The 20532-nt window shown below is 38.2% G+C and overlaps 3 protein-coding genes across 3 annotated transcripts; all 3 read right to left on the bottom strand.

Annotated features, from left to right (window-relative positions):
• Positions 1-7132: 7132 nt before the first annotated feature.
• Positions 7133-7669, bottom strand: LOC137937850 (non-specific lipid-transfer protein 2-like). Its single transcript, XM_068783032.1, has one exon. It carries the CDS (start codon positions 7621-7623, stop codon positions 7342-7344), a length of 282 nt encoding a protein of 93 aa, XP_068639133.1. The 5' UTR covers positions 7624-7669; the 3' UTR covers positions 7133-7341.
• Positions 7670-8823: 1154 nt separating this feature from the next.
• LOC137936172 (protein NODULATION SIGNALING PATHWAY 2) lies at positions 8824-10290 on the bottom strand. Its single transcript, XM_068780734.1, has one exon. The coding sequence runs from the start codon at positions 10288-10290 to the stop codon at positions 8824-8826; it is 1467 nt and encodes a 488-aa protein (XP_068636835.1).
• Positions 10291-19050: 8760 nt separating this feature from the next.
• LOC137936171 (E3 ubiquitin-protein ligase RZF1-like) lies at positions 19051-20249 on the bottom strand. Its single transcript, XM_068780733.1, has 2 exons — positions 19413-20249; positions 19051-19137 (listed from the first exon to the last, which is right to left on the bottom strand). Exons 1-2 carry the CDS (start codon positions 20247-20249, stop codon positions 19051-19053), a joined length of 924 nt encoding a protein of 307 aa, XP_068636834.1.
• Between the last annotated feature and the right edge of the window lie 283 nt (positions 20250-20532).

The following is a 20532-nucleotide window of genomic DNA, read 5'->3' as shown; positions in this document are numbered from 1 at the left end:
GAGAAAACGGCGCAGCTCCTGGCCATGAGTCCTTTTCCAGAACAGAGAGAGAGACATTTAGTGACGCCGGTGACGACCCCCTGACTCACCAGCACAGCGAGGAAGGCGGAGAGTCCGTACACCGTCGCCGCATCTGAGCCATACTTGCAGAAGGTAGTCTCATCGTACCGATCCGTATCCGGTTGTCCCTGAGAAACACGGGTAATAAAAGCCAGATTAGAAAACATTTTGAAGTTGATTTTACAGATATTACAGGGGAACTATCGAAAGGGAGAGAAGAGAATCAACGTGATGAGATAGAGAGAGAGGAGACGGGGGCTAGAAGGGAAAGGCGAGGGGGAGCCAGAACGTGGGCCACATCGAAGGAAAAAACACAAAAAGGTGACTATCGAGAATGGCCTGATACGTCGTTGCAGTTGTTCAGACCCTCTCGTTACTCACGTGTAAACAATCCAGTGGCTCTGGTCAAATACAGCTTAAAAGATAAGCCAACATTCCATGTGGGACTATAAATGAGGTAGAATCGATTACTGATTAAAAGTCCCAGCTTCGAATCTCCTTGCATTCAAATATTGCAGACATAAATGGCATCTTCTTCCATTTTCTGTTTCCCTTAGGATAGTTCTTGTCGGGAAAGGGACCATAATCAATTAACCAGGTCTAAGTTATACAAAATTACTTATATTAACCTAATTATGCTATAGATTCTACTTAGCTGCCTTAATTCCCTTATATATTTAGATATTTTTAATCATACTTTACTTTTTTTATTCCATGTTTAATTGAATTTTTTAAATTTATAAAATAATATTTATAAAAATATTTTTATATATTTATTTATTCATCTTGTAACTTAAAAAATAACATATATATAGCCTAATTTTAAAAAAATATATAGATAAATTAACTCAAGAAAACTTAAATGGGTGGTATTCACATTTTACTTGATATTGGATAAAACTAACTTCATGTCTAAAAATATTTTATATTATTTAATTAAATAATTTCTTTCACTATATAATATTAAATAAAATACGTAAATAATATATTACTAAATTCAATCCACTGCATGTACCAAACTGGGGTTATACTATGTTTTTTCACCACCAATGCTTGAGGAGGAGTGTTGAAATTCATAAACAAACTTAGGGGGGGTTAGTCAACATGACTCAAGACACGATCTTCATGCGCATTAGTCAGTTCATGTCCTGATGTCGTTAGGGAGTGCCAAACTTCATGTCATGTACATGATCATCCATGACTCAGGAGTTCATGTCCCAAGAGTAAACGACGAAAAGTGATTTCCGCCCGATTTTGAGAGTCATGTACATGACTCACGCGCGGGGCTCTCTCTAACGCAGCCCTCTCTCGTTCCCACAGCTCTGTAATCTCCCTAAACCCCGAGCTCTCTGCTCCCTCTCTTGTCTCCACCGTCCCTCACTTCGGTCTCCCTCTCTACGGCCTCTCCCTCTCGACCTCCGTTGTAGAGTACGGGAAACCGAGAGGCTCTGCGACGGAGGTCGAGAGGGAGGGAGGCCTTCCTCCCTCGGCGGCGGCTTCTCTTCTCTCTCGGCGTTCATCTCTTCTCCCCCCCTCGGCCATCCTCCCTCTCCTCTCCCTCTCGACCTCCGTAGCAGAGCACGGTAGGTCGAGCATCTGTTGCAGAGCTTCTCGGCCTCCCTCTCGGCGTACCGTCGGAGCACCACCTCTATTGGCGTTGCCCGTTGGTTCGCTGCTGAGGAAGACGATAATAGTTTAATTTTTCTTAAGTTAGGAAAAAATAAACTATCGTCATAAAAATCATTAATTTATAAATTTAATTTATAAAAAAATATTTTTATTTATAAAATAATTATTTTTATTTATTTAATATATTTATTTTATAATTACTATATTAAAATAGTGATTTAATAGTCATAATTAAAATATTGTTAAAATAAATATTTGATAAATTATTTTGGCATAATTATCCGATTGCTATAGTTAATTAAACCAATGGTTTTAAATTTTGTGATAATATATTATTAATTAATAATACATAAAATATATTATGTACAAATATATAGTGCGTTAAAGTTATGATTAGATCAATTTTTTTTCTTAAATTATTTATTTTTAGGTTAAAGTATATCATATGTTATTAATAAATTAATAACTCAACGTATTACTTTCGTTTTTGTTATTTATAACGTTATTTATTTATTATTTGTAATCGATCATGTGCATGTTTTATTGGCTCATGTAATTACTATATTAATGCACGATAAAATATCTAATTCAATTAATACATATATTAATATATTTAATTATACATTAAATAACTTATTCGTGTAGTAATAATGGTCGTTTTACCTAATGTGGGGTTTAAGGATTATGTTGTAATTAAGTGTACCCTAAGGGTTTAGGGATTCTCTTGTTTTTTATGTTTTTCTCGTGTTGGGGCACTTACACCGGAAATTGTTTTCCAGTGCACATGAAATCATCAATATTAACACCAAGTGCGAAGATGATCTTCATGTACATGACTGACATGATCTTCATGTTTGACATGAACCTGATCTTCAAAAATCCATTTGGGGGATAGTCCCCCCCTTAGGTGACATTATTATAAATATCTTATATCATTTGATAGAAATAGAATAGACGGGTTTGGAAAAAGATTTGCTTGGGTATAAAAAACGAAGACTACTTTCTAAAAATTTGTGGGCCCACTTCGCTTCTATGTCTCGAAGATAAAGTTGAATCATGTGGTCCGTTGTCTGTTGTCTGGCTACAAGGTTTGACGATTCCCCTTCCATGGTCCCACCAAATTTTTTTTACATTTTAATATTAATAATAATAATAATTTACAAATAATTGGGGTGTAGCGGTGTGACATACAAATTAAAAAAAAAAATTCTTCTTAAAATTGATTAAGGAACCAAATTAATTATCCATTCTATTATTGGGATGGGTCGAGTTTAAGTCGGGTTTATATAAATGAGATAGGATAGGGTTACAAAGTGCTATCAATACAAATCATGTAATGATGAAGAGAAGTTGGAATTCAGCCACAGGGTGAAATGAAAATGGGTAAGTTTTAGATAAATGAAAATATTGACATCTTGATTCGTATATTGCTTTTGTGGTACAACAAGGAGTCGGAAAAAATGTATGAATCTTATCCATCTTCTTCGTGCGATTAGTAAGATTGATTAGAAAAGGTCGTAACCATAAGATAATGTCTTTGCGAGTCGTTCTTGACCTTCCAACTTATGCGATAAGGATCTCAGTTTGTAGTAATCATGGTGGGTCTTATTTTCCTTGGTTGTGTGACCTATCTTATAATAATACTCTTAGATATTTGGGTCTTCCTTGATCATGTGGGTTTGGATTTTTGACCTGTTCTTTTTCTCTATATTTTTAATTAAATTTTATTTTATTTTTTAGTTTTCACTGCAATTTCAAATTACGTGATGCTGAATTTATTTAATATAACGTGATTTTTCCCTTTTAATTTTCTCATTTTTTAATTATTTTTTATTTTTAGTTAGTTTAAATAATTTAATAAATAAATTCCAAACGGTCGCTTTTTCCTGGGGCGCCACGTCCGAGCTGGCACAAGATAGGGCCCACCGATGCATCGCCAGTTTGTGCTGTCACGAACCCTTGTGGGACCCGCATGCGCACGTCACTGTTGTTGGCGACCTGCTAATTTGATGAAACGTGGACAATTGTCGATAGTATGGTCCATAGGGTCGAAGCAGCCGAGAAAGTAAAAGAGGAGAGAGTGCAGTGGTGATCAGGGCTTTTCGCTGCCAAACTCCCCGGGTTGGGGGTAAGGGCTCAGGGTGACGCCCTCGTTGATGTGCTTCTGCCACCCTCCCGTGTGGGCCTTGGCGTGGGACCAGTAGAACAAGAGTGAGAAGAGCATGGTGAGCAAGATGAGCGCCGCCCCGGCGGCGAATACCCCTTCCCGGAGCTCTGCGCATGATAGGTGTTGAACGCCGAACTCGGCGCGGTACTTGGTGTGGTAAGCATTCCTGGCGGACCCGGCCAGAAGACACGCTTCCGCACCCAGAAAAGTACACCTAAATCACAATAAAAGGTCCTCAACAAAAAAGGATTTTTACTTGGTAAGGTTAGGGGAGATTTGAAATCTGGAAATAAAAAGTTCTGTTTGTGAATGTTGTTAAAAATAATAGAGATATTTAGTGGAAGTAGAACTGAGCAATGTAGGACCATGGGAGAGTGTTTTTTTTTTCTTTTGTTTTGACTTACCAGGAAAGCACAAAGGATGAAACGGCGCAGCTCCTGGCCGGTCCGGCGGTGAGTCCTTTTCCAGAACAGAGAGAGAGACATTTAGTGACGCCGGTGACGACCCCCTGACTCACCAGCACAGCGAGGAAGGCGGAGAGTCCGTACACCGTCGCCGCATCTGAGCCATACTTGCAGAAGGTAGTCTCATCGTACCGATCCGTATCCGGTTGTCCCTGAGAAACACGGGTAATAAAAGCCAGATTAGAAAACATTTTGAAGTTGATTTTACAGATATTACAGGGGAACTATCGAAAGGGAGAGAAGAGAATCAACGTGATGAGATAGAGAGAGAGGAGACGGGGGCCAGAAGGGAAAGGCGAGGGGGAGCGAGAACGTGGGCCACATCGAAGGAAAAAACACAAAAAAGTGACTATCGAGAATGGCCTGATACGTCGTTGCAGTTGTTCAGACCCTCTCGTTACTCACGGGTAGACAATCCAGTGGCTCTGGTCAAATACAGCTTAAAAGATAAGCCAACATTCCATGTGGGACTATAAATGAGGTAGAATCGATTACTGATTATAAGTCCCAGCTTCGAATCTCCTTGCATTCAAATATTGCAGACATAAATGGCATCTTCTTCCATTTTCTGTTTCCCTTAGGATAGTTCTTGTCGGGAAAGGGACCATAATTAATTAACCAGGTCTAAGTTATACAAAATTACTTATATTAACCTAATTATGCTATAGATTCTACTTAGCTGCCTTAATTCCCTTATATATTTAGATATTTTTAATCATACTTTACTTTTTTTATTCCATGTTTAATTGAATTTTTTAAATTTATAAAATAATATTTATAAAAATATTTTTATATATTTATTTATTCATCTTGTAACTTAAAAAATAACATATATATAGCCTAATTTTAGAAAAATATATAGATAAATTAACTCAAGAAAACTTAAATGGGTGGTATTCACATTTTACTTAATATTGGATAAAACTAACTTCATGTCTAAAAATATTTTATATTATTTAATTAAATAATTTCTTTCACTATATAATATTAAATAAAATACGTAAATAATATATTACTAAATTCAATCCACTGCATGTACCAAACTGGGGTTATACTATGTTTTTTCACCACCAATGCTTGAGGAGGAGTGTTGAAATTCATAAACAAACTTAGGGGGGGTTAGTCAACATGACTCAAGACACGATCTTCATGCGCATTAGTCAGTTCATGTCCTGATGTCGTTAGGGAGTGCCAAACTTCATGTCATGTACATGATCATCCATGACTCAGGAGTTCATGTCCCAAGAGTAAACGACGAAAAGTGATTTCCGCCCGATTTTGAGAGTCATGTACATGACTCACGCGCGGGGCTCTCTCTAACGCAGCCCTCTCTCGTTCCCACAGCTCTGTAATCTCCCTAAACCCCGAGCTCTCTGCTCCCTCTCTTGTCTCCACCGTCCCTCACTTCGATCTCCCTCTCTACGGCCTCTCCCTCTCGACCTCCGTTGTAGAGTACGGGAAACCGAGAGGCTCTGCGACGGAGGTCGAGAGGGAGGGAGGCCTTCCTCCCTCGGCGGCGGCTTCTCTTCTCTCTCGGCGTTCATCTCTTCTCCCCCCGTCGGCCATCCTCCCTCTCCTCTTCCTCTCGACCTCCGTAGCAGAGCACGGTAGGTCGAGCATCTGTTGCAGAGCTTCTCGGCCTCCCTCTCGGCGTACCGTCGGAGCACCACCTCTATTGGCGTTGCCCGTTTGTTCGCTGCTGAGGAAGACGACGATAGTTTAATTTTTCCTAAGTTAGGAAAAAATAAACTATCGTCATAAAAATCATTAATTTATAAATTTAATTTATAAAAAAAATATTTTTATTTATAAAATAATTATTTTTATTTATTTAATATATTTATTTTATAATTACTATATTAAAATAGTGATTTAATAGTCATAATTAAAATATTGTTAAAATAAATATTTGATAAATTATTTTGGCATAATTATCCGATTGCTATAGTTAATTAAACCAATGGTTTTAAATTTTGTGATAATATATTATTAATTAATAATACATAAAATATATTATGTACAAATATATAGTGCGTTAAAGTTATGATTAGATCAATTTTTTTTCTTAAATTATTTATTTTTAGGTTAAAGTATATCATATGTTATTAATAAATTAATAACTCAACGTATTACTTTCGTTTTTGTTATTTATAACGTTATTTATTTATTATTTGTAATCGATCATGTGCATGTTTCATTGGCTCATGTAATTACTATATTAATGCACGATAAAATATCTAATTCAATTAATACATATATTAATATATTTAATTATACATTAAATAACTTATTCGTGTAGTAATAATGGTCGTTTTACCTAATGTGGGGTTTAAGGATTATGTTGTAATTAAGTGTACCCTAAGGGTTTAGGGATTCTCTTGTTTTTTATGTTTTTCTCGTGTTGGGGCACTTACACCGGAAATTGTTTTCCAGTGCACATGAAATCATCAATACTAACACCAAGTGCGAAGATGATCTTCATGTACATACTGACATGATCTTCATGTTGGACATGAACCTGATCTTAAAAAATCCGTTTGGGGGACTAACCCCCCCTTAGGTGATATTATTATAAATATCTTATATCATTTGTATTTGTATGCAGCAAGGACTCCCCCCGATTCCCGATGAGCCAAAATCTGTGCTCTACTTTTCGCTTCTTTCTGACCCAGCATCTTCTAGGCTCTCGCTTGTCCGGAGGAGGAGAGGATTCTCAGAGGAGTGCTTTTGTTTCAGGAGGAGAAATCGAAAACAGATACAGGCGGAAGGAGATCATATCATTCTGTAAAATCATAACAATTACGATCCACCATCACTTTATTTCTAAGTAATTTCTTACATTATACAGAAAACAAAGACGCACGTCCATATTACCACTAGCAGCCATTTGCACGAATTACACAGAGAAACACACGGAGGAAAACTAAACGGAGAGAGAACATAACATAATAATCACAACCGATAGCAGCATTACCCAACAACTAAATGAAATTATCTATCTTGAAAGTCATGGAGGTCGGATCAGCACTTAGGGAAGGGAACCCTGCATGCATCGGCCACCCTCTTGGCATTGCCTGAGTTAATGTACTTTCGCAGATTCGGGTCCCTGAGGTACTTGCATAGGCAAGGCTTCTGCTGTGACAACTTGCCGCAGCATGCTCCAGACGGAGGGACCGCCGAGAAGATTGCAGCTGCGCAGGGGCTCAGCTCCATGGCGTTGCAAACAAGCGACACCGAGACCTGGGCCTCACCAGCCAGGAGAAGCGCCACCATCACGCTGACTGCCAAGTGTGACAACTTCATCTTCCAAAGCCGAAATTGTTACAGGAGAGCAGGCAGAGAAGACGAAGGCTGGGGGGATGGGTGCCGTTGCCATGACAATGCTCTCAATTTATAGGCGTTTGATGATACGAAAATCGCAAAGTGAGTTGCCGTCTGTCTGGCTCATGTTTTCTAATAGGGCAAACAGAAATCGTTAGATCCTTGATCATGCTACAGCCATTCTGGGACTAAACTACGCATGCTGTGGTTAATCATGACCTCCGTGTTTGGACTCAGAAAGGATCAGAGATCAAATTAAGATAAGACGAAGAGCATTCGTGGTCCGTCCGCGTAGGCGATTTCTTGGCAAGAATCGCAGTGGATGTTCAGGCATTTTTAAGCTAGTTATGAATCATAATGGTTACAGCTGCGGAAATTGGAAATTGACTACATTCAGATCAATTGGGGTTTACGAGGGAAAGATGGGGGACAAATCTTGTTTTTTTTCCAAGGTGAAGGCTCATTTTTCCACTCAGCGTGGTTACTAACAGTGATTATTCTGTCATTTTGAATGATGAGTTCTATAGGAGATTCAATCATTAAATGGGTTTTGCCGCAGGATTGCCCAGGATTGCTGGAGTCGGAATGATCTGACACTCCCAATTTATCGCCAAAAGTCACCGAGACAAAACAGCCTCGCATCAAAGCATTATTTGGTCAAAAATTACGGCAACCGTTCTACACAGTTTGCATTTCGATTTAATTAAAACTCAAGATATATCATTTGTACATAGAAAAGAGCTCGATATATCATTGGTATTGAAAAATTAAGTTAATCGATCATTATCAGGAGACGATCGATCATGCTTTATATCCTTGACTAGCAAGATTTTATCTTATCGAATCATTCCATGTAAACTTTATTTACTTGGATAATATTGATCGATTAATCTAAATAATATAATCGTTCTGGATGATCAATCAATCAACTAATGTCGATCAATCATGTTTTATAATATGAGCCCTGTACAATTTAAGATGATCAATCATGGGTAGTTCCGTGAACCTAGATATCTTCGTAGGAGAGGTTCATGATAGCCACGGCGAATAGTAAATAAGAAAGGCTGGGAAGACGTGCCGTCATACCCGTTACGCACGCGCAGGGAATATCGGGTAGTTTGTAAACATCACTGACCTTAAATGAAATTAAATATCTGAAAATGACCCAATAACAGAGAAGATTTAAAAATCAGAATTTGGAGGGGTACTTTGGGAAGAAGCTGGGCTGGCAGGAGCAGCCCAAACAGATGCAGATAGCAACCGTCGAGATTTCCAGCCTAAAATAAGTCTATTGGGCCCGATTTCCTCTACTCTATATCCGTCATTAAATAGGCCCAGTAAGAGCTTGGCCTGGCAATGATTGAAATAACTGATCCGAACCGGGTTGAACCCAGACCCGGTCATCCAGTCTGTCCAGCATTCGTCTCCCGCTCCGCTCCGATAATTCCGGGCCAGCGTCCCCGCTATTCTCGGCCCCAGAAAGACCCGCTCCACCAACGTTCTCGCCCGACCCAGCATTGGAAAACCCGCCTCCAGCGAGTCATAGACCGCCGAGTAATGGTGCAGCGAGTCCATGAACCGGGCGACGAACTCGGTGTTGCCACCCACGGTGGGACCCATTTCCTCCTCCACCAGCGTCACCAGCCTCGGCCCCAGTCCCCGACCACCGGTGAGGAAGCTTGCGACGGAGTCCGGCATGCGGTAAGAGAAATGCGGGAGGTGCAGCATGCAGTTGATAACCAGCGCTTCCCCTTTCACCACCTTCACCGCCGACGGCCGGAAATTCTCGTCTGAGTCGAGTCGGCATTGGTGGAACGAGAAGGGCTGCCCGATCGATGCCGCGAAAGCTGTAAGTCTCCGGCCGGTTTCTTGCACTGTGGTGATCGACTTCCGCCCCGCCCCGCCTCCGCGAGTCACCGCTGTTATCCGGAGATGGGGAGCCGGTGGTCCGTCTTTCCTTGACACGAGAGCCTGCATGAGAGACGCCCACTGGACACCCTCCATGATATCGTAGTCCACGACGTGGATCCTCCGGTCGTTTGTTACCGCTTCCAAGATCGCCTGGTTAGCGGTGAAGTGACCGAACTTGACGTACGGCGACATGTCCTGTAGGAGCTGGAAAGCCGCCAGGACGTCGCTCTGGATGTGGTGGGGCTCCGCCGGTTGTTTCCCTGAGGGAGAGCCGCCGCCGTCGAGTAGGCCCTGAAGGGCGTCGGCGAAGTAACCCGCGAGGCGTTCCATGTTGGAAACCGAGGTGGGGGAAACCAACTCCTTGAGCCGAACCAATATCACTCGAGCCAGATCCCGGCTCTTGTACGCCCCTGTCAGCGCCTCCGCCGCCGCCATCAACAGATGGACCAGCCTCAACCCCTTCATGTCCTCCTCCTCCTCTTCCTCCACGACCTTCTCCACCTCTGGCATGACGACCGCGGCCTCAACCCCATTTCCCTCAAAGACCGGCCACTCTTCCATATCCTCCACCTCCTGCTCGTCCATCATGGATTCAATCAAAACCCGGAAGTCATCGGGTCCAGAGAGCGCTTCCCAGTCGACCAGGGGCGACCAGTCATTGTTCCAGGCGACGTCCTCGTCCATCGTAGTGGTGGTGGTGCTGGACCCGGAGAAATCCAGCTCAGTTGCTTCTTCCATCTCTCTTTACTCTTGCCGAGTAACAAAGAAATATCCGCATCTGATATAAAGGCGGGAAGAGAGAAGAGGTCGAAGAAAGAGACGGATTAGTAACTGAGTATAAGGCCGGGAAGAAAAATAATAGCACGCAAGGCTCATATTAAATGGAGCACTTCCTAGGCTTCCTCCTCGTCTTATTCGTCGTAAGTAATGAAGAAGAGATTAAATTAATGGAGAGTTAGAAATCATCAAAGTGAAAGCTCTTCCAGCTTAAACTACACTTCACTCTTTCTCTTTGTTTTTAATCAGTTACGTACATCCACGTCCGGGTGGCCATTAGGAGAAGATCCCCGGCGGTTGACCGGGGAGGAGTTGACATCAGCCTGCCGGCAGAGGGGGATTGATTGTCGGCCTCCGTACAGTTTTGATGGGGGAAGACCCTGAGAAATGGAGGAATGGCGAGGGTGTCCGCGAATGTTGCTCTGATCCGGACGTTTGCTTGCGTGTGTTTGGTGGGTCGGAAACATGCAGAGAGGTTTAGGGTCACTCGGCCGGCAGAGGCAGTCTGCTACTGCAAACTCCACCATTTCTTCCATTATTCCATGGCTGTAAAATTTAGCTTAAAAATTACAACTAAAAACTCAGTCCAAGCAGTTGTAAGCTCACCTCAGGTAATTTAAGTATTGATTAGGATAATAACGTCGTGATTGATGTTGCAAAAGTTCAATTTTGTAGATGATGATCCAAATTTACAGCAGATGTGAGCACGACGATCAGATAATTATGTTCATTTGTCAGTGAGCTTGATGAGGTCCATTATCAGTTGACAAGTTTGGCTTTTTTAATTAATACCTCCCTCCCTCTTTCATCAAAATTTAAACATAAAAGATGCCTTGCTTTCCACTAACCTACAAAAGTTTAACTTAATAAGCTTGCATTCCAAATTAATGAAACTGAAACTCAAGATTATCTTCGTGAACCCCTAGAAAAGAAAAGACAAGAAAACCGACCCTTAAACCATGATTATTCTTTTATTTTCCATGGGTTCCAAACAGACCCTTAAAAGCGTGGGTGAATATCTGTATGTCTGTATGTATCGATGTCGAGTCCCCAAAAACACAACACATATCGTCTAAACGAATGGATTGGAAGCATCACATTTATGAACTTTGACAAGGAACTACTCTCTTCATGGGTTGTTCACCACTTGAAGAGATCTTTTCCAAATTACACTAATCCCACTTTCTTCACACCAATGAGTTGTTACCTTGGTGATTAAAAACTGATTAGTGGTGGACTTTGCTTAAACATACTTGATAATGTGTCATGCCTAAGCCCCTAATTGGTAGGTAGAGCAACAACTTTGGAATCAAGCATTTTTAATTCTTTGTCACCCACCAAAACCATTGGAAGCACTCTTGTTTTGAATCAATCACTCTCCAAATTCTTGGATATTCAGTCCATTAGAAGACACCTGTCATGATATGATCTATTGATTGGTCATTTGCAGAGATCAAAGTAGAACTAAGAGTGGGAGTCCAAATTGTGACAACTAACATTCTGTTTGTGGGTTCCATTTCTATCATCACTGGGTATTGTTTGTTTCATTTGGATGTTTTTGAGGCAAAAGTTTTACTACGTTTAATCACTAGTTGCTTATTTCTTTATGATTAAATTCAAACAATCATGGTTTAGATTGAATACTCACTTGATGGGGATTGACAAAAAAAAAAAAAAAAAAGATTTTTTCAACAGATGATTAAAGGAATTGTGAGTTTGACAAGATGATATCGATGTAACCATACTTAATTAGTCACGAACTGCAAAAGACAAGTCGGTTAGCGAATGTTTAGTTTTCATGCAAGTCGGGGAAGATTGATTTGTACTAATTGGAACAAGGAAGCAAGACAATTAGGACATTTTTATTCATCTGTTGTTTTCTTCCTACGGCAGTGGCTTTTCTATTGGAGATTGATCAAAATGGAGCAAGGACAGAGTTAGAGACCAGAAATGGGTTAGAGAAATTTATGGTTTATATCAGTTTTTCCACATAAAACTAAGGATTATGAAGATGTCTTAAGAAGATTAAAAAGAGAAGCCTTTTAAAAAACCCATTAATGATCAAATCATCCTTGTATAATATGGTTTACTAAAATAATTAACTATTAGCTATGACCATTATCATTATAATAAGGAGAATCAGCTGGTCCACAAATAGCAAGACCCCATGTGTCTTGTTGGGAAGCATCTCATAAATCTCGTTCTAGTGAGAGTGACTCCTCACTCTTCTGCCTTCTTTTGCTGTTCTTGAGTTTTCTAAGACTGAAAATGCAGGGATATTTATGCTACTTGTTCATTTTTTTATATTTTGGTGAACTCAGCAACCTACTTGGGCTTCTAAACTATGAGACTTACAATTTTTTTTTTATAGTTTATATATGTTAGTTCCCACTTTGTTTCCTCTGAAGTTTAGTAAGAAGCCAGAGTGTTACTTGTTTCCTTTACAGTCTATAATGAATGAGTAATCGACGAATCAGGTAGCGGATTTTTAAGTTGTTTCTGAGCTTAAAGATGCTTAATGGCCAATAAAATAGAAGTAATAAACAAGAAACTTCATAGTTGAGACAAGTTCAAATAAAGAATCTTTCTTTTGATATTGGATCAATTGTTTTGGAACAGCAGCAGCAGCAGTAGTTTGACCTTAATCACAATACATAATTGCCATCCACCATGTATCTACTCCACTTCTGTTCATTCATTTATGAAAAAAAAAACCCTAAAGAACTACAAGCCACCAAAAAACCCTAGTTAACTGACGACTAATGCTCCATATGGCATGAGTAAATCACCTTGTTCCTGGTAAACGGCTTCTTTGAAGATGTCGTCGTTTCACCAAAGCCACCAATTAGAAGTGCCATCGGCCGTCTGACGAACACGAATAAGAGAAAGGTGACACTTGAAGGTTCTTGTCTACACATACAAATATATTCTAATGACTGCACTTCGGATGCATCACTGGGTGCAGGACACTGGAGAAAGTGATAGATAGACGTTTGTGTTTCATTTCATGGGGTTGGTTTTTCCAGTGTTACACTAATAAGGGTGATTTGAAGAGAAGTGATCTAATGATCAAGTGTTTTGAATCTCCCATGATGATTAACTGTCTTGGAAGTTCTTCCTGAAGAGTGAGAGTGACTTTAGTGTTAAGAAAATAGTGAAATGAGGTTTAGCAAACAAAATGCATGGCTTTTCATACATTTTTCTCCTTATCAACTTCTTCGAAGGTTTCACTAAATCCTTTAAACTTATTTTGATGATTGGTAATGTGTTATTTTCTCGAACATTGTATCATCAATTAATAGAATTTTTTTTAAATTTTTTACGTTTTTGAACTCCTTTTTTCGATTGACTTCTTCGACAAATGATGTAGCAGGTTCATTATAATTTCCTTTAACAATATATTGTAAATGATAAGAATTGAATAATTCCTACATTTGGATAGTCTAACTATTTTAATTACCATAATTTGATTAACCGCCTTTACTGCATAGAAGTAGTGATCTATCACAATAGTCGGTTCGAACTGTGAATCTTCTTCCAATTAGGTAGGATCTCCAATTTAGAATTGCTAGGACCAAAGCAAAGATTTTCTTTTCATATGTGGACCAAGAAAGCATTCTACCCTTGAGTGGTTGTTTGAAGTAGGCAACTGATTGATCTTCTTGCATCAAGACTTGCCCAATACCGGATCCCAAGATATCACATTCAATAATAAAAGTTTCAAGAAAATTTTCAAAGCCAATATTGGGGTAGTACACATTTTCCGTATGAAGTTCTCAAAAGCTTTGGTAACATTCTCATTCTAGACAAAAGAAATTTTAGTATAGTCTTTGACAAACCATCTATAATACCAAGTTAGCCCTAAAGATCCTCTTAATTGTTTCAAGGTGGTGAGTGTGGACCAATTTTGCATGGCTTGAATCTTATCATTTTCAGCTGATACCCCCTCTCGAGATACTACATGCCTTATGTTAAATTTCTGGAACAGAGAAAAACTTCATTGATTTAATGTAATTTGAATACAAGGGAAACAAGTAGAATCCAATTACAATTAAATTACCTTTATCCTAGATATACCCAAAGTTAACACTAAAAATTAAGTCTTAGTAATTGAACAACTAAACATAAACAGAAAACTAACATAACTAAAATACCTTTGATTGAGACTCTCCTATGAGACTTCCTTCCATGGGATTCTTCTTAGACTCCGCCAAATTAATTCTAGCTCTGTGAGAGTCATGTAAGACTCTATCCATACTTACTCTTCAACACTCCCCCTCAAGTTGGAGTTTATAACTTTAGTTTGCAATGAAAAAGATTTTTGGTCTTCAGTTTTCTTTTGCTAAAAAAAATCTTCATAGTTGCAAAAACTTCATCTGTTGTGCTCCTCATTTATTGAATATTTTGGTCATATAAAATAACCACAACAAGTAGAAAAAAATACCTCTTTCTTGTACTTCTTCTTCTACGTCTGTCCCTCAAGTTGGGGATAAAAAGGACATATAGACCCAACTTGAACAAAACATAATGTAGGAGAAGAAAATCACTTATAGTCGTACGACAAAGCCACATACACTAGTCAAAATGGTCATAGTCTAAAACACACTCCACTCAATTTTAAAAGCAGAAAAACTGCCCAACTTTAGGGCTTAACAAATTGACTACTCATTTTTTAAGGGTAGCTCAAACACAAATCACCTCTTGGGTGAAGAACAAAAAATTTAACTAAAGTTGGATGTTGGGCATATTCCTGTACTTTTAGGTAGTGGGTCTAGGTATTGCTTTGAAGTGACGAAAACACAAGAAGAAAAACTACATAAATACTAGACAATAACTTTAATCGAAAGGAGGTGATTATGCAACACTCATACTTTCGAAGTGACATATTTTTAAATCTAGGGGATACTATAATGGTAGAACTTAATAAATTTGACCAAGTATAACTTTTTTGGGGTAATCACAATTTTTTAGAGTTAACTATGCAGGAGATACACAACCAAGTAATAAAAGCAAAACTTGAAAGCAATATTGAAGCAAGATATTGCATACCTTGAATGAACAAATCATGGAGTGAAAAAGTTTGACAAAAACTCTCTGATTAGAAGAGAATTGTGACTAAAAAACATGGATTTTATGAGAAAAGGAAACTCAATTCATATCAATGCATAGAGAGATAATAGGAGAAAAAATAGGAAAAATGAGAGACTTTTGGAAGAAGTGACCTTTGGTACTTTTGATATTGATATCTCAAAAAATATAGCTCGGAATCACAAACGGTTATTATTCAAGAAAATAGACTCAAAAAGCTTTAAATTGAAACCTAATTTGACATAAAAAAAACTTTATTCTTGAATCTTTTATGAATCATTTATGACCTTCTGATTTTCTTCGTTCTATAGCTCGACCCTTACTAATTCCAATGTGAATATCTCCTTAATTAAAGATCAAATTGATATGAAATTTTCTCACTATGAAATTAGACTTCAATAAATTTCATCCAATTATACATTTCATTAAAAAAATATACGTATTTTTAGATAAAAAAAAATTGATAGATTTCAAACTCTTTAATTTGGTATAATTGTGTACTCTTTCTTCTTAGGCCAACATGACCATTGACTCTTTTGATATTGATATCTCCCTAAAAAAACTCAGATTGAGAATTTTTTGGATATGTAAGAAAATAAACTTAGCTTTTGATATATATTTTCATATAAAGTCTCTTTATTGATGGTATAAAATGCTTTGAAAGTTGAAGTTTTTGTGCTGCTGCTACTCGAACTACTATTGTAATCTAACTTTTGCTACTTCAAATATAAATTTCTATTTGTAGAAAACTCTAATTGTCATTTTTTTGGAAAGTAGACTTGTAGATCTTTCAGTAAATATATAATATGTACTATGAAAAGTTCAGTACGAAGTTCTAATACCAAGAAAACAAAGGGTATTGGGACAAGAAAGAAAGAAAAAAGAGAGAATATGAACTGAAACTACTAGAGATGATAGATCAGAAAATGATCAAATTATCTCTGTTGGTTGATCGAGTCAACTCACAGAACCCGCTCTGATACTATATTGATTTTTTTGAAAAGATAAATACTTCATTGACTAAATGTAATTTGAGTACAATGAGCCTCCATTTATAATAGAGGAAATAATCCAATTATAATTAAACTACCATTATCCCAGTGACACCCAAGTTAAACACTAAAAGATAAGTCCTAGAACAATTGAATAACTAAACATAAATAGAAGACTAATATAACTAAAACACTTTTAACTGAGACTCTTCTATGAGACCTCATTCTGTGAAACTCTTCTTAGACTCTACCATATTAATTCAGGCTCTGTGAGACTTCTTAATGTGAGAATGATGTAAAACTCTTTCATACTGCTCTTTAATACCTTATCTAATAAACTTTCAGAGAAGTAAAAGTTCACTTGGATAATTTAAAATAAAGATGGTGGTGTTGGAGTATGCTCTAGAGTTCATGCAAATGATGTAGATGCTCCTTCAGATTCTTACTATAGATTAAAAAAATCATAAAAGATACTAGCATAAGTTGCCACGAGAAAGACATCACTCATTAGGCTTTGAAAGAAAGGCACGACATTAGTTAGCTCAAAAGGCACTACCAAAAACTCATAGTGGCCATCATCGGTTCGAAAGGCAATTTTTTTAATGTTACTATCAACCACTTGGATTTGATGATAACTCGAGAGGAGATCTAGTTTGGAAAAAAATCATGCACCCACAATTCATCAATTATAGGAATTGGGTACTTATATTTGATAGTAATGTTGTTGAGGGCCCAATAATCCACACACAACCTCCAAGACCCATCTTTCTAGTTTGGTAGTGATTTGTTGTCCTAAAGGCTTTTACTCAATCTAATGATACCCTCATGAAACGTCTTCCTGATCAATAATCCAATTTCCATTTTTTAAATATGAGGCTAGCAGTAGGGTTAAATTCGAATTGGTGGTCATAGAGCCACCTCTGTGGTAGGCCTTTTGGTTCTAAAAGATCATTATGAAAGGTGGTTAACAAATGCTGCAACGGAGGGGGTAGGCCATGTTCACCTTGTGTTTCTATTTGTTGACCATCTGAAAGAGTATGGCCTGATTTTCAAAGGTGCCACCTTCTATAAAAAGTCTAGCTTGAAAGAGAGAAGCTTGCCTTAATTAGAACTTAGTTTAAAATATACATAGTTGTTTGAAAGTCTTTATTCCATAAAAATATAGATAGCCTAGAGTTGTTATGCCTACTCCTCACCATGTCCAATAAAGTCTAATTTCTTCTTTCTACAACACTATTCTAGTTTGGTGATCCAGCATAGCATATTGTCCTACAATATCATGTTCTTCAAGAAACTTAGCTAATGAACTAGGTGTTTGTCTATAATATTCCTCTTCTCTATATTTGCTTTATAAATTTTAAAAGCATCCAATCTTTTGTTCTTATCATGAAGCAAGTAAAGATACATATATATCGTGAATAATTATCAATATTTTTTTTAATTATGACCACTTAAACTCATATCAAGATACTAAATATCAGTATCTATTACTTATTATATGTCAAAATTCCTCCTGTTGATGGAGAGGTGTCTTGCATTTCCATTTGTTCTTTATAGCCTGCTTCATACCATTGTCACATGTCACCAAATGGGCGCTTACCATTCAATCATGCTCATATCGAGGCATATTAAATCACACATACATAGTATACTTATTAATACAATCCATGCTAAAAAATAAAACATAAGTCATTATTTCATCAAAATCTACATGTGGGCAAAGATTTTAATACATAATTGACTCATAGTTAAAATTTATGATATTCATTATTGTACCAACATGTTTAATTATAATTTAATTTTCTTTATATTATATGTGATCTATATATTTGTAAAATATTGTTAATGTATACCTTTTTCACAATTCCGAATGTTATGGCTACTCCTACCACTCTAAATCGTCACCATCCACGCATAGTGTTAGATTGTGAGTCAATAACCCCTCTAAAAGCACTTGTATCAGATGTTACACATTATTTATCGATCAATATATTGGGTATGTAACATGCATTTATGCAAAAAATGACATTAAATGTTGTATTAAACATAAAATTTTCATGAATTATACATTAACTATTTTATTAAGTAACCTATAATAAAATTAGTGTTCGATTTTATAATTAAAATATAATTAAGAATATAAAAATAAATAAACGTTTCAATTTAGTACTATATTTCTCAATTATTGTAACATATAATTACATGCAACTACTAATTTAGTTTATAGATAATATTAAAATTAAGATTATATTAAATTAACACTATAATAAATTTGTAATAGTGATGCTATATTTTTATTTATCATTAATAAACATTACATCCAATTATAGTATGAAACTATTAAAAAGAATGAATAATTTATGTATGATGTTAGGTGTAACATATTGCATAGTGTAATATTGTATTATGAAATAATCATTACATATAAAATTTAGAAAACAAGTTTGTCAGCTATTTGAAGCTCCACTTCATGTGAACACCCACTGAGATTTAGAACCCTCCTGCCTCCAAAATAGTATAAGGTGAGGTGGAGGAAGCTAAATTGTCTACATCTTGTAATCTTTAAAAGAGAATGTTTTAATGGAAATACAGGATTGAGATATTACCAGCTTCAGCCAAATTAAGAACTTAAATGGGAACTTCAATCTGAAACAGAAGATTCACGACTTGGAAACCAGCCGCCGAGGTTATAGAGGAGGAAAGAGGTAGCCAAGACTGCCACCATTAACTAAATTCTGGAAAGAATAAACAGTTATAACACAGATGAATGCAATCAGAGCAAAATTAAGCAAGCAAAGCAACAATGGGGAAAGGAGGAACACGGAAATTCAAGAAGGTCCAGAGGAGAGAAATTTTGTATTCACGCAAAAGAAGGACGGGGGGTTTTGAAGAAGAAGACTAGGTAGTTGCAATCAGTAGGATTTCATATTTCAGGAGAATTATTTAATACGAACAAGATTACCAACAACTACTACGACGACGAGTATTGGAAATGCCATGCACCTGAGAATCACGATAGCCGTGTCTCGAACGGAAAGGCCATAACAAGGCAAAGGGATTCCACCTTCCCCGTCGACGGGGACCCATTAAGGTTCCTTCTTCTCCGCCGTGATGGGCCTCATTATTCTGCTGTTCATCGCCGCACCAATTTGGCAACTCAAGCCGACAAACCGGACATGAATTGTGCGTCCTCAACCAAGGAACAATACAATCCGAATGGTAAACGTGCTTGCAAGGCATCTCTCTCACTTCTTCGTCCATTTCAAAATCCTCCTTACAGACAGGACATGTTGAAGCATCAGCCAAATGGGTCCGTGTTATCTTCACCGTAGGCATCGAATCAATCGCCGAACTGGGCGCAGGAGGCGGTCCGGGGCGGTCATTCTGGGTGATCTCCTCGATGAGTTCAGTCAATCCAGGACCCATGAAGTAGTTTCTGGAATCAGTGCCAGCGGCGGGAGGACCCCTGGGGTTGTGAAAAGGCGGCGACTGCGGCGCAGGACGAACGCGGCCTATAGGACGGAAGATGATCCAGGACATAGGCCCGTGCACCGGCCGAGGTCTGCCATTTTCACCTGAAAGGTGCGGAGGCACCGGCCCAAGTATGAGCGAGAGAGCTTCAAGAAGGCGGTCTCGGGGAGACATGTCAATGTTGGAGAGCTCGACGACGTTGCGGCGACGAGGGAAATGGAGCCTGACGATGAATTGACCGAAGCAGCGTGGACAGAAGATATCGGACGTCGGAACGGAGATTCTGACCGTCTGTTGACACTGGTAGCACCAATAGAGGCGGAAGTTTCCGAAAGGGGTGAAACTGAGATTATGAGGGACCAGAGACATTGTCGAGGCTTTTTTTTCTTGGACGGGTTTTGGTTGTTTTCTGGGTTCCTGTATCTGTCGCCTTCGAGAAAGAAGAAACGTGAGAAAGATGGAAGAGGAAAGTGATTTATAAGGGAGGAGGGGAAAGGCGATTGCTTTCTGGATATCCCAAAGTAATTCTTTCCATTAAAACATCCCACTACAAGCAAGCTTTCGGCTGAGCAGAAAGCGATTCTCCGAGCAGCGGCAGAGTGAGAAGAGGAGAGGGGGAAAGGAATGAGTGATGCCTGAACTAAACACGGGA

The sequence above is a fragment of the Aristolochia californica genome, unplaced genomic scaffold (assembly GCF_029961685.1).
Source record: "Aristolochia californica isolate CCGP_79_NKW_82.1479 unplaced genomic scaffold, dmAriCali1.0.hap1 SCAF_7, whole genome shotgun sequence".
Lineage (NCBI taxonomy): Eukaryota > Viridiplantae > Streptophyta > Magnoliopsida > Piperales > Aristolochiaceae > Aristolochia > Aristolochia californica.
Note: the sequence above shows the minus strand (reverse complement) of the source record. Positions and strands in the feature narration are given on the sequence as shown.

What these genes read in the sequence shown, in the direction of transcription:
- LOC137937850 (XM_068783032.1), bottom strand. Translation starts at nt 7,623, where the DNA reads ATGAAGTTGTCACACTTGGCAGTCAGCGTGATGGTGGCGCTTCTCCTG.
- LOC137936172 (XM_068780734.1), bottom strand. Translation starts at nt 10,290, where the DNA reads ATGGAAGAAGCAACTGAGCTGGATTTCTCCGGGTCCAGCACCACCACC.
- LOC137936171 (XM_068780733.1), bottom strand. Translation starts at nt 20,249, where the DNA reads ATGTCTCTGGTCCCTCATAATCTCAGTTTCACCCCTTTCGGAAACTTC. An exon ending in ACGGCTATCGTGATTCTCAG is followed by an intron (nt 19,138 to 19,412) that starts GTGCATGGCATT and finishes TCCAGAATTTAG; the next exon opens with TTAATGGTGGCAGTCTTGGC.